The 13,081-nt window shown below is 42.1% G+C and overlaps 1 protein-coding gene across 3 annotated transcripts in view; it reads left to right on the forward strand.

The window, feature by feature from the left end:
* Positions 1 to 2,473: 2,473 nt before the first annotated feature.
* The window catches only part of LOC106750772 (ubiquitin-conjugating enzyme E2 H), a 48,106-nt gene continuing 37,498 nt past the window's right edge, over positions 2,474 to 13,081 (forward strand). The window contains exons 1-2 of one of the 3 annotated variants that reach the window (XM_014631332.1): positions 2,474 to 2,870; positions 3,415 to 3,760. In XM_014631332.1, the coding sequence (XP_014486818.1) occupies positions 3,708 to 3,760 (53 nt within the window). In that variant the 5' untranslated portion in view covers positions 2,474 to 2,870; positions 3,415 to 3,707. The remainder of the gene's footprint in view (positions 2,871 to 3,414; positions 3,761 to 13,081) is intronic. The other 2 variants (XM_014631331.1, XM_014631333.1) reach the window with 2 other exon arrangements.

Consider the following 13,081-nt stretch of genomic DNA (forward strand, 5'->3'; position numbering starts at 1 on the left):
CATATTACGTTCCTTAATGAATGAATTGATGAAGTTCCTTAATATAGTTTGAAGCCAAACAAAGAATCAAGGGGTTAATATATTTTTACAAATTTAGGAATTTTCAGTATTATGTATGTTTAAAAATACTAAAAAAAGGGGAAGATATATAAGTCGTTCTGTATTTATTGTTAATGCAGTGTTCAATATTTGGTTAGCAACAAAGACGAGACGACACTGTTAGCATTGGCAATATATACCAGAATAAATCTTTGTTGGCATTCCTTCGTTAATTTTTAGGGCGATTCATTTTTTAATCTTAACACGTGACTTGTTTATTAGTATAAGAACTGTGAGAATTGCATATTTAAATTAATTATCTTTAAATTAGTAGAGTGAATATTTTTTAAATATTGCAGCATTCCATACTTATCTTCCGAAATGCACGTTGCAAGTATAAAATATTCATATAAAATTTATTGCAATTAATCGACAATATAACAAGTAGATTTAGACGATGAAATTTATACTATGAACTCGTAAGATTCTTATCACTTATCATGTATTATGCGTATGATGTGAACGGGGCAAGAATCGTTCATGAAGAAAGTAACTTTTTATTAACAATTGAAATTATAAAAAATCGTCTCGTATTATATTATTATACATATCATTATTGGGCATTCATCTATCATTTGTAACACATTGCATTCACTTACAATTAATAGTATTAAGAATCAGTATTTGTTATACTTACTGTGGCATACATCTCGAATGCAAAAGTTCAATACAGAAAGTATGTGCCAAGTTATTTAAGTCCGTCATCTAATGATATATTTCAGATTCTGTTAAGCATTCTATACTATTACACTCATACACATCCACGACTTATGCAAATCTTTCAACTTATGCACGCACTGTATAGAGATTTTTACAGGAATTTATAGGCGAAATGGAATCAAAAGCTGTTCGATGACACTTTACATACGATTCTCTGTACTTAATGTAACACCGAGATACTTAACGTAGTACTTATAGAAGATAAACTTTAAATTACAAGGTAACATTTGGTAAGTAATGTGCAATAAAGTTTCTCCGTGTTTCACGATTATCTTTAATATTATAGTGCATATTAATCACTGAAATAATGTAGTGAAATATTTAAATTAGATACACACATAGGTGGAGTTGAGTGATTATTTCGCTTTCGTGAATAATCAGTCTGGACCATTTGAATAGTGATTCAACAATCGAGTAATTATACATAAAGCCTTTTAATGATTTTTATTAACGATTAATATAATTTCATCGTTATTTATGATCTTTACATGAAAGAAAAGAAAACAAACTGTGTATTGTACTGAAAGTAATTATAAGTAATTCCGACGCGACATAAAATGTTGTACAACTATTTTATATTTAGCGACATTTTATAATTTAGTAATTTTTATACATTTTTTAAATAAATAGATTTATTGTAGCGATATTCCAACTGTTTGTGCGATATGCGATGCATCTATGTAGAATAAATAATCAAATCGAAACAGAATGTGTCAAAGTCAAGTAGAATGTGTTGAAAGATTTCATAGATAATCTGTAATACGTATTGCGACATTTCAACATTCAAATATTTATTGTAAATTTTCCCTAAATATAATTTATCCGCATATTTATATATCTTACATAATACACAAAAAATAGTTTCCATTGAATTTTGCCAATAATAACTGCGTATACACACACAAGCAGGTAATTTTCAAATGAACGAATCAGAGCGTTTGAAATTAAAATTTCGTATTCCTGCTACATTTGTCACAAATATGGCGACGTGACTGTTTTCGCTGTCGTTCGTCTCTACGTCTGAAGTAAATCTCGCCGGGATTAAAGACTGCTTGACAGCCGTAAGACAGTTTTTCTCTCCTGTAATCTTGTATGTTTTCGAAGACGCAGTATCAAATAATTTGTAATACAGAATTTTGCGTGCAATAACGCACTAACACAATCCGCGAAATTCCAACGGTATTTCGGTACTTGGTTTGCCATAATAAATTTAAATTTTGGTAAAAAAAAGGTCGATCTCTTAAATTTTTCAAACAGAAAAACCACAACATGTTTGACGTATGCGGAAGAATAAACAAAGAGTCGAAAGGTGAATAACAAGTCGTATGATATTAATATAAAATAGTTTTGAATTTTTTTTAATCGTTATACAATATGCCAGAAAAAGTGACTAATTTCAAATGCGAGGGCACAGGCGGCCGCGTCGCGCATGCGTCGGGCATCGCTGCTATCGCTCGTCGGAGGCAGCAGCGTCGTTCGGACAGGAGAGTCCAGTGTGCAAGCGACGAGAACGTAATCAGATGGTGGTGAAGACCGTGGATTGACAGGTCGCGGGGTGCACGAGAGTGAGAGAGAGAGGGAGAGAGAGAGAGAGAAGGAACAAGCATTTACGCGACGGCGGTGGCGTAGGCTCTCTCTCTGTGGCAGGGACGAATTTTTTCTGTGTGTGCGCGCGCGTGAGCGAGCGAGCGAGGGAGAAATAAACAGCGAGGAAAAAAACGAGAAAGAGAGATAGGCAGAGCGACAGGCACGAGTGAGAAGCACGGCTAGTCGACGAACGCGAACGGGCTCGTCATCGACGGTGACGAAATGATCCGCTAGCCTCGTGTTTTCTGGCCTGGTCCGGTCGAGAAGGAGGCCGACGAGGAGGAGGTAAACGCGTGAAGCAGGAGGTGACGGAGGAGCAGAACGACCACTCTTGTCTGGGTAGTTACGAGCTTCTTCTTCGGGAGAACGAGCAAGGGAGAGAAAGAGACGGAGAAAGAGAGAGAGAGAGAGAGGACGAGTGAGACGGATCGCTCGTGAGGAACGTAACACAAAGAGACGGATACGTACGTGAACACGCACGCTTACAGCGCGCTTCGTGCGAAGCAAAACGAACGGGAAGGAAGGACGGAAGAACAGACAGGACACGGTAGACGTAGACAAACGAGAACGAACAGTCGTGCGTTATGACGTTTCATCTCTCGTCGCGATTACTTTACGTTTGACTACTCGCGCGTCGAATTCTAAATCGCGTTCTCTCTTTCCCTTCAGTAGGGCATCCTCGCTCCGGGATTCGGTCGATCGACTGGTCGATCGTCGTGTTCGCCAACGCGTTCTTTGTTTTTCCCTTGTCTCCGTCTGTCTGTCCCTTCGTTCTTTCGTCGCTGCCGAGTGTGTGTGTGTTTATACATTCGTGTCTCTCTCTCTCTCTCTCTGTGTGCGCGTCTCTCTATCTCTCTCTGGTCGAGCGCTCCCTCCTCGCTCGCGCTCTCTCGCCTTCTCTCTCTCTCTCTCTCGTTCACTCTCACTCTATCTCATTCTCTCTATTTCCTTCTTTCTCTGTCGCGCGGTGCGCTGAATATAACGCTCGGTTTACATCGTCGCGGACAGAAGTGCGTTGCCACAGTGCTCAAGTACGACCGCGAGGGCTGCTCTCTCCCTCTCGCGCTAAGGGTGTCCTCGGAGGGTATCCGTGAGGCACTCCATCCAGGGGGCCCACCCGGGCACGACGGCCTGTGATCGGGCTCAGCTGATCCACGCGCAGCGAGCCTGAGGAGCAGAAGGAGGAGGAGGAGGAGGCGAGGCGGAGACGGAGGAGGAGGAGGTGGAGGACGCTAGCAGCGCTGCGGGGCGAGAGGAAGGACTCCTGCCAAACACAGCCGGACGATCAGCACCGATAAAATATGTCGTCCCCCAGCGCCGGCAAGCGACGTATGGACACGGACGTTATCAAACTGTATCCTTGGACCAGCTTTAAACGACGACCCCTGTCCCCTCTTCGTCCGGCCCGTTAAGTACCTCTGTGCGTTTTTCGCGTAGTGGCGCACGTGAGAGATGCGGAGCGACGCGAGCGAGCGAGTGAGTGCGCCTCCTCGCACGCGTCGTACCTCTCTATGCGCACATGTGTGTGTGTGTGTGTGCGTGTACAGAGTGCTGAAGAGCCTGCGCTGCTTCGAACTTCAGATTTCGCGACCTATTCGATTACATGTCACTCGTACGCGATCGCGGCTTTCAGCATCTTGCTAATCGAAGCGTTACGTGGAGATTCCGCAAGGCTAAAGTCCGCTTGGAAATCCGACGTGGGATAAGGACTCGTTATCTATCCGCGTTCGCGAAACTTCGTCGCAATCGCTCGTGGATCAAAAGGTGAAATTGGATTTTCACATGGAGATATTTCGTTCTCTCTCTCTTTATCTCAATTCCTAATTCCAACGCGCGCGATCACGACGCTGGCGCGTCCAGCTCTTCAGCACTCTGTATATACGTGAGTGTGTGTACGCGGTAAATCGCTGGCTCGCTTATCGAGCGCAATCAGCTACATTCTGCAGTAATCGCCGTAGCGCGATACTCAGGAAGCTCGCTGCGAAGCGACGTTGAAGACGACGTTAAAGCGTACCGATCGCGCCGCTTCGACGACGACAGCTGTTTTTAAACTAGCTGATTCTTGTTAGGCGATAGCGCAGATGAGAGCGCGTCTTTAACGCGCGAACGAGCGAGCTACGGTTGTTCGCTAAGTCCTTTGTCGTCTCTCTCCTTTTTTTCTTTCTCGCTCTCTTCCGACTTCGGAAATACTTATCCACCTGTCCCGTTATCTGCGCTCGCGAAATTATTTCGCGCTTTCGAGTCGTTGGAGCAAATGTCGCTCGGCTTAAGCAAATTTCCACGTCCTCGTCTTCACCGTGGACAGATCGAATTGTAAAATAGCGGGTCGTTCGAATGCAATACAGGTGGAAGTTTCTCGGATATGAAATGGCTTCGGAATGCGGAACGAGCGAATTCCGTTTGTCCCCCTTAACCCTCTTTGACACCGTCTTTGTATATTCTTTCTATTTCTTCTCTTTATACCCCCTCCTTGCCTCCGTGCACCCGTCGTTTCTCGCGCCACAAATAGAACGCAGTTTCTGGGAAGATTTCGAGTTTCCATTGCTTCGCTGGGGATTCTCCGAGTATCCAGAGCCGTGGAGACAAAGAGGAACGAGAGATCGGCGAGGGAGGGGGAGGCGGAAAGAGAGCGCGAGCGTTAATTGAGACGTCACTCGTTCGTGGCGAATTCGTGGCGGATTCGCGGCGCGAGCGACGCGAAGTGACAGACGCCGTAGCACGTGTGTGTAAAAATAAAGCAGCGACGACGACGTCTCTATGCACGGCGATCTCCGTTGACGCACGTACGAATGGGTCGATATGTTTCGCGAAGTTCGTCATGCGACGCAACGACGATTTCGTCGATTCGTATCGCGATCGGATTGATGTTCTAAATAATGCGCTTTCAGGGAGTTTCTCTCTCTGTTTGAATTCAAGCTTTTTAAAGCAACGCGATCGGGATTCCTCACGCGAAATTCACGAGGCCCGTTGTGCAATTAATGGAAAGTTTGATAGTTGCTCAGACGCTTTTTTTATCCTCGCGAAGCAGGAGGGAAAGAGAGATAGATTAACCGGCCGATGCGCTCGAGAGATAACACGCCGATAGAAGAAGAAAGAAAGTTTAATTAACGCGGTTAGGGCCCCGTAATCGACACATTTGTTGTTTAACTCCGCAGCTTCGCGATGCGCTTTCCTCGTCCACGAAGTGAGACGGCGCGCTCCAATTCCCGATACTTCGTCGATACCTATTCCCCTTTTATCTTTTTCTTTATATGCACGAACTTTTTACATAGAGTCGACGACGAAGACGATACGATAGCGGCCGTCCGTAATATAATTCTTTTATTCATCGCGATAAACGCGACGGGTTCGAAGGTCGCGACGGAGAGAGCTTCGGGGATTATTATAGCGCGGCGAGGAGCCTTCTCGAGATACAGGGACGCGAATCGATACACGCCTCGAGAAATACATCGTGCGTTTAATTATCGTACCCGGGGAAAATTATCTCGCGGCGCAAGCCGGCGAGACTAACGGCGCGCGATACGTTTACACGTCGTGGCGCTCGGCGCACTGTTTTATTGCCGGGACACGACGAGATATGGACATTAGAAGGAAGAGCAAAAGAGAGAGATTTCACGTAAAAGGCCTGAGAATAACAATTACGAGCGAGCGAGTTTGCGTTTTGAATTGAAACATTGAGAAGAAAAGTGGTAGAATCAACGAAATTTTATTTAAACGAGTAAAATTTTGTCAAGCACAGCATTTAGTCCACAGTAACAAAGTACACAGTTGCTGTAATGAGTTATCAACTGATTCAAATATTACGATTTGGTCAGTAATACGGAAAAAAGAAATTGCTAAAAACGATCCGAATCAAAGTTTCGATGTTACTTTGACGTTCTTAAAGATAATTTACTTAGATAGAGGTCTACAGATTGATAAATATCTACTTTGGCGATAATAATACGTATAACTTCTCTTTTGGGCCTTTAATTCTATAGATTGAATTTTAATACTATCTTCAACAATCTATTTTGACACTAAAACGATGAAAACAGAAATTAAAGACATCATCAGAACCAAAATAGGGGTATCATTTTAACGTCAAAATTGAAATTAGACTTATTTTGCTATCTTAACTTCTACTGTATTGTAGAATCAAAGGTTTAATACAGGACAAAAATTTTGACTCGGATTTCCACAGCTAAAAACTAGCTGTCATAGATAAAAATTAGTTTTCTATATAATACAACTGAAATTTAGTTAATTTAGATAATTCTCTTTGTCCTAATTTTTAGCTCCCACAACTAAAAACTAGGTCTAATAATTAAATTTCAGTTGTATTATATGAACAATTAATTCCTTTTTTTCCGTGAATTATACAACAATTGTGCCAACGCGTAATTTGTTCAATGGACACAATATATTTTTGAACGAAGGTAAACATCGTTTTTTGTTGATTCAACCGCTTTTTCTCAATAAACCGACGCGGTAAACAGTTATCGGTCGGAAAATGAACATAATCCTGTAGCTTGATTATCAATTTCATATTCGCCGTAAATTGAGAATCGCGCTCCACATAGGTTTTTTATGAATTTCATTTATAATAAATACATGAATATTTCTATCCGAAATTGACGCCGGCTTTTCCATGGGGGGCGCAATCGATACGGTATGTGTCCCATCGGCGAGGTTTAATTAACAGGTTTGAAGTTGACATAGTTGAATTAACAAAAAGAGACTTTATGCTAAACGCAATAAATAATTATTGGATCGAGACGCCACGTAATTCCAAACGGGCGATGCACGTTACATAAATACGACATCTATATGCGGAAAAAATTAGCTCTCACAGCTAAAAATTAGCTTCCATAGGTAAACATTAGCTGTGCATATAATACTGATTTTCATTTCTGCCCACTTTTTTAGGCATAATTATCGGGCATAATATCGAAACCGATCAATTGAAAGCTTTTGAAACGCTGAAAGAAAACATGCCGATTTCAAATCTATTAGCATCTGCCTTGTTTCAGAAAATTTTCATTTTTTATACCGAACTGACCCAAACATTATCTCTGGTTAATGCTTGAGCTACGTCATAGATGCATTGTCACATTTTTTCTGAACAAAGGAGTGAACCTTAGAATTGTTTGTGCTTTTGCATACTCCATTCACTTTTGCATTTTTCGTTTATGTTCCTTATTTTTCAGAAGTAGAGTGCCTTCTTCTGAATACTCTAGACAAGGTCTAGTACTCGATGCTTAATACGGATGCTGACAGCTTTGAAACCGGTATATTCTTTTTCAGCGGTTCTAAAGCTTTCAATTGGTACCGGTCTTAACTGTGCCTGATTATTCCTAATAGGCGGGACAGGAAATGGAAATTTTAAAAGTCATCCTTTAGATAATTAACAAGTGTAACAGATACTGAAAAAAAATGTAAGTAGATACAGATATAAGCTTGATATAAATATATAGATATACATATACTATGAGAATATATCTAGATATACTTCATGAAATATATATTTTCATAGTATATGTATCTATATCTAGTTGTTTACGTCAAACTTATATCTGCATCTACTTATATTTCCTTTTCAATATCTATATCTAATCACTTTAAAAAATGCACAATATTGTTACAACATTGAATTTAGCTAATTCTTTTTGTCCCTATGGCTAATTTTTAGCTCCCATAGCTAAAAACTGGGTCCGGTGAAAAGATTTCCAATTTGCATTATGTAGATAGCTGTAATTCCTTTTTTCCCGTATATAAGTTGGATTAGAAAATAGCGGAAACTGGTCGTATTTACGAGAGCCACCGGCACGGATCCACCGGGATTCCACGTAGACGGACGAAAGTCAAGATCCCGACTCGCTCTCGATTCTCGCGCGAACTCGACGCGAGCGATGTTATGGCTCGCGCGTAAACACGCGAGATGCTCTCGCGACGGTGTTTCTTGGCACGCCTTCGGATCCTCCCCGCGAAGTGCCGCGCGGTGTCGCGTGAAACGCGGGGCGTCGAGATTATTCTCGTACGCGCGTACCTCTCGGCGAACTGCTCCTCGCGGAATGCACCGGAATACCAGCGATCGATGTAACTCCTCCTGGTCGCGCCTAATTTTATGCGCCTCTACCGGTGTTCGTAACAGGTGGAATACAACACGGCTCGATAATCCAATTTGCCCGGTCGCTCATTCGCGCGAACTGTCGCCGCCGTAGCTCGTTAACCCCGCCGTGTGTTGAGTTGCTTTCTCGAGGTTACGGCCGAATGAGATAACTAATGCGTTTCACGACGCGTCGCGTACTTTCGTCGGCCAGATGACGATGCAAATCGACTCTCTCCGATCGCAAGTCCGCTTGCTTGTCGATTTTCCGGATCGGCCGATCCGGGATTTTCTCCTAAGTTATCGGGAACCTCTCGCTCTCTCGGACGGATGTATGACGCACGAAAGAAGTGCGTCTCGATGAACCTCGGTTTTATCACGAGGAGTGTAGTGTGCGCTGAGCTACTGATAAATCATCTTTGTTTATCGCGATAACACATTAGCGAAATCGCGCTCCGGGCAGTTCTCGACGATGCGTCGTGGAAATAATATCCGAGAGGTGGCTGCGGCGGTGATTCGTTCTTGACGACGTGCCTGCTGTCACGATTATCGTGAAGACGGTGTTTATGCTCTCGCGATGTTTGTGACATTGCAGCTCGATTCGATGGCTAATCGCCTCCGTGCGGCTATCGATATCCAGCCGCGCAGCAGAGGCCTAAGCGCCTGAAACCTGCGACCTTAAATCGCGCAGATATCATTTATTTGGCGGGTTGCGCAACGCGTCTCGCGGAGAGTCCCGTTCGCATGATAGATAGATATTTATTTACTTCGATTTAATGCTAAGAAGGGACTTGATTGACAATTTTTACCATAACAATCGTCTGTGAATTTTAATATATAACATTATCATCAATAATATTCAGTAAAAAAATTATCCATCATTTATTAACTATTAATATGTATGATTTTATTATTTCAACATTTTGCGTTAAATCGATATTCAACATGTAATTATATGATGTTTTCAATGTTATTTAGTGAATTAAAAAGATACGAGAAATTTGCGGGCAAATTTTTAATATCTTGGTTAGATGTCCCGATAGATATGGTAAAACAGAATAGTGCACATTAATCATATTCACATTTACATTGGACTCACATTTACGTAAGATATATATGTACAAGAAATATACAAAAAAAAGTGGCATGATCACATCAGTGTTTTTGTGACATAATGTTGTAAAGATCGTCTTTGCGTTATCGATGCTTATCAAGTTTATTAACGGCTACAGCATCTTCTTAAAATTCAATATTACCACATAAACATTTCTTCTCTCATTACTCCTGTCCTATCTATCACAGCTTTTTATATCTAATCACTAATTCTTACTTACTCATATTTATTTCCTATTTAACTCTCGCATTAACTCCAAACTTATTTATTATCTTGCATTATATCTCTTTGTTTGCCGTCTTATTTTCCTTTTTTGTGTCATTAGCTTTATCTTTTTTCTTTTTTATTTTCTTCAACTCCTTTTATGTCTCTTTCCACAATTTTCTCAGTATATTTCCTTTAACCATATCTGACTGTATGTAACTCATCATACAGATTTTATTCTATCTCTCTTTCTTATCACTATCTATAATTCCTTAAACCATTCTCTTATTCTTGGACATTCTTCTACGTAATGGTTTACACAATCCTGTCCTTCTTCACAAAATATACAACTCGCATCTTTCTCTTTCAACCAATATTTATTCCCTTCCTCCGCATCTTAATTTAACTAAAGCCTTAACCCTATCTCTCATTCTTAACTTTTCTACATTTTCTATCCTTAAATATTAGGACCCTCTTCCTTCTGTACCTATCATCTCATATTTGCCTCGTTCGCATGAAACGCCGTTTGTTTTCACGTGAAGCGTGGCCGAGGGAAATTCACGAATCTCGTCAAAATAAACACGTGGCACTGCCTGTCTCTTTCTCCCTTTCTCTGTCGCTCGCTCAGCCTCTCTCTCTCTCTCTCTCTCACATTTAGATTCCCTTTTGAGAGCTCGCGTGCGCCGTTTAAAAAATTAAACGGATTTATCCTCGTACGAACGAGAATTAAAGGGCTCTGTCGCATTCGCGTAATCTCGTGCCGTGTCTTCCTCGTGCGGCTTTTCGGTTCTTTTTCCGCGATATCGATCGTACCTGTGTTGGAGCGTGCACATTAATGTTGCAAGGCACCTTGACGAGCGAAACAAATTAGATGCGTTCGTTCCGCTAGGCATGCGCTCGCGTTCCCGAGTCTCTGGAAAGTCTTCAGTTCGCACGGCTGACACGACGTGTCAGTTGTCGTCGCTAGTGGCAGTGACAGTCTATTTTTGAGTCAGTCCTTGTGTTCGCTTATTACGCTGATTTCCACTCGCTCGCTCACGGTTCTTCCGCTACCTATCGTCGCGTGGAACTTTCGTCATCTCATCGGCGACATATTCTTCGTACACCTCTCTTCGCCGAATGAATCGCGATCTCGCGATCGAATCGTTTCACACGCGTCGATTTGAATCGTATATTGGTGCAGATCCGTTGTTTAAAACGACACCGTTTTCGAAACGCCGTCGAGTTACATTTCCAGCGATATCGGGGACACGTATAGTCACGATAGTTACAAAAGGCTTGCAACACTTTTCGTTTGATAAGTTTCAAAACACATCTCGTGCCAAATAGAATTTTTTTTTGTAATTCTCGAGATATACATTTTTGTATTGGATACGAGATGCGTTTGCGAAACTCATCGAAAAGAGTGTTGCAACTTTTTGTGACTGACTACACATACATCGAAGCGCGATTTAAAATCGTTTGTGTGAAAAATCGTTTAACACGTTGAGTGCCGCGTGGTCCACATTGGACTTTCCGTTTAGGCCGCATAGCGCATATATTTTACGTTATTTCTTCTTCTTTATGATAATGATTTTTATAAATATTAGGGATATATAGTCTCATAAATATTAGGGACCATTCAACCATTACGTCACACGAAATTTGAATATTTTTAACCTACCCCTCGTTCCACATTATGTTACTAAATTTCCTTAAATCCAGCACGAAAATAATCATGTGCCAAGAGCTTAATGTGACGTTCCACAGCCTTTACTCCCCGCCATCACAGCCGTCACGCAAGCTAATAGATCCCCCCCCCCCCTCCTCGTAACATGACGTAATTGTTGAATGATTCCTTATACCTTATAATAAATACGGACCATCGGTGACCCCGGCGGCGTGAATGGAAAGTCACGTGAAATTGACGCGTCACTCAACATATTAAGGTATATGGAAAAAATAACGTAGTAAAAATTATCACACAAAATTTTGTAATCCCGGAATTATGACTGAAATTATGATGTAATCTAGCAATTTACATTCATAAGTTTATAATCCGTTACAAACCTTTGTACTAATTTTGACTACAATATTTTCTCCGTGTATTCGACGGTGCCATGCGCGCGCGCTCGAACATCCATTCTGGCACTCGTATCATGGAGCTCGCCGAGCTTCCTTTATTTTTCCTCGGACGTTTCCTTCGTTTTATTTGGTCGACGATGCCACACGTGACACGGTGGTGTGTCCCTTTCTTCGGCGTTACTGTGATCCGACGAGCGCGTCGTTGACGCGTAAAAGTCGCGCGGCCCACTTTGCCAGCCCAATGAATTCGCCTACGTCGCGCTCTATACGTGCACTTACGTACACATATACCCGGCTGAATTACAAAGTTTCGCGTACGTACAAGCTTCGCGACTACATGCATGAGACACTCTTTGTCTTCCTTCCTTGTCTTGTTCACCAGCTGATCGACCTTACCGCGCTTCCCCCACCGTCGTCATCGTTGTCGTCGTCGTCGACAAGGACCGATATCGTTGTCGTGCTTTTGCGTTTTCTGCCTTTCCCTTCTTCGTTACGTCACGAACGTCCTTTGATTCATAATGCAAATATTGATGGGGACCTTGCGTTTCGCCGCGTTGCTCCTCGGTGTGTAACTGCGTGGGAAGCGCGTGATCGCTGGTCCCGTAGGTACACGTGGAGGAGCGTCGCGGACGCACGAAACGGAACATTTTCGGAGCGATGACGCGGAGCTTGAAATCCGTCTTCCGTTTCGAAGAAAATCCTCCGGTAATTCCTTCAACCCCTTCCGCGCGAGTCTTGATGTTAGCGCCAAGTCGTAAATTTTGATTAGTCAGGAAATATATGACGTCATCGCACTAACAAGCATTACGAAAGCCTCCAAGCACTCGTAAACGAATATAACGGATCTAATATAAACACAGTAAAAAATGTTGTGTTATATTTAACACATTTCACACGTTCCAAACGGTCTACATAAATTTTAGTGTTAATTTAACACAAGGGGAATATATTGAAAAATAACACAAGGGGTTATTTAATAATTACGTCACATGAAAATTGAATATTTTTTAGCGCCTCCCCCTTCGTCACATTTTATCACAAATATTGGGACTCCCTTCCAATATTACGTGATATGTGGAATTATCTCCCCCCCCCCCCTCTTCCCCTTGCTACAATATTATGTTACTAAATTTCTTTAGATCCAGCACGAAAATAAGCTCCGTGCGCCGAGGGCTTAATTTAATACGACGTTCCTTTACTCCTCT

This window comes from Dinoponera quadriceps, unplaced genomic scaffold (genome assembly GCF_001313825.1).
Source record: "Dinoponera quadriceps isolate SergipeBrazil2010 unplaced genomic scaffold, ASM131382v1 scaffold5021, whole genome shotgun sequence".
Taxonomy (NCBI): Eukaryota; Metazoa; Arthropoda; class Insecta; order Hymenoptera; family Formicidae; genus Dinoponera; species Dinoponera quadriceps.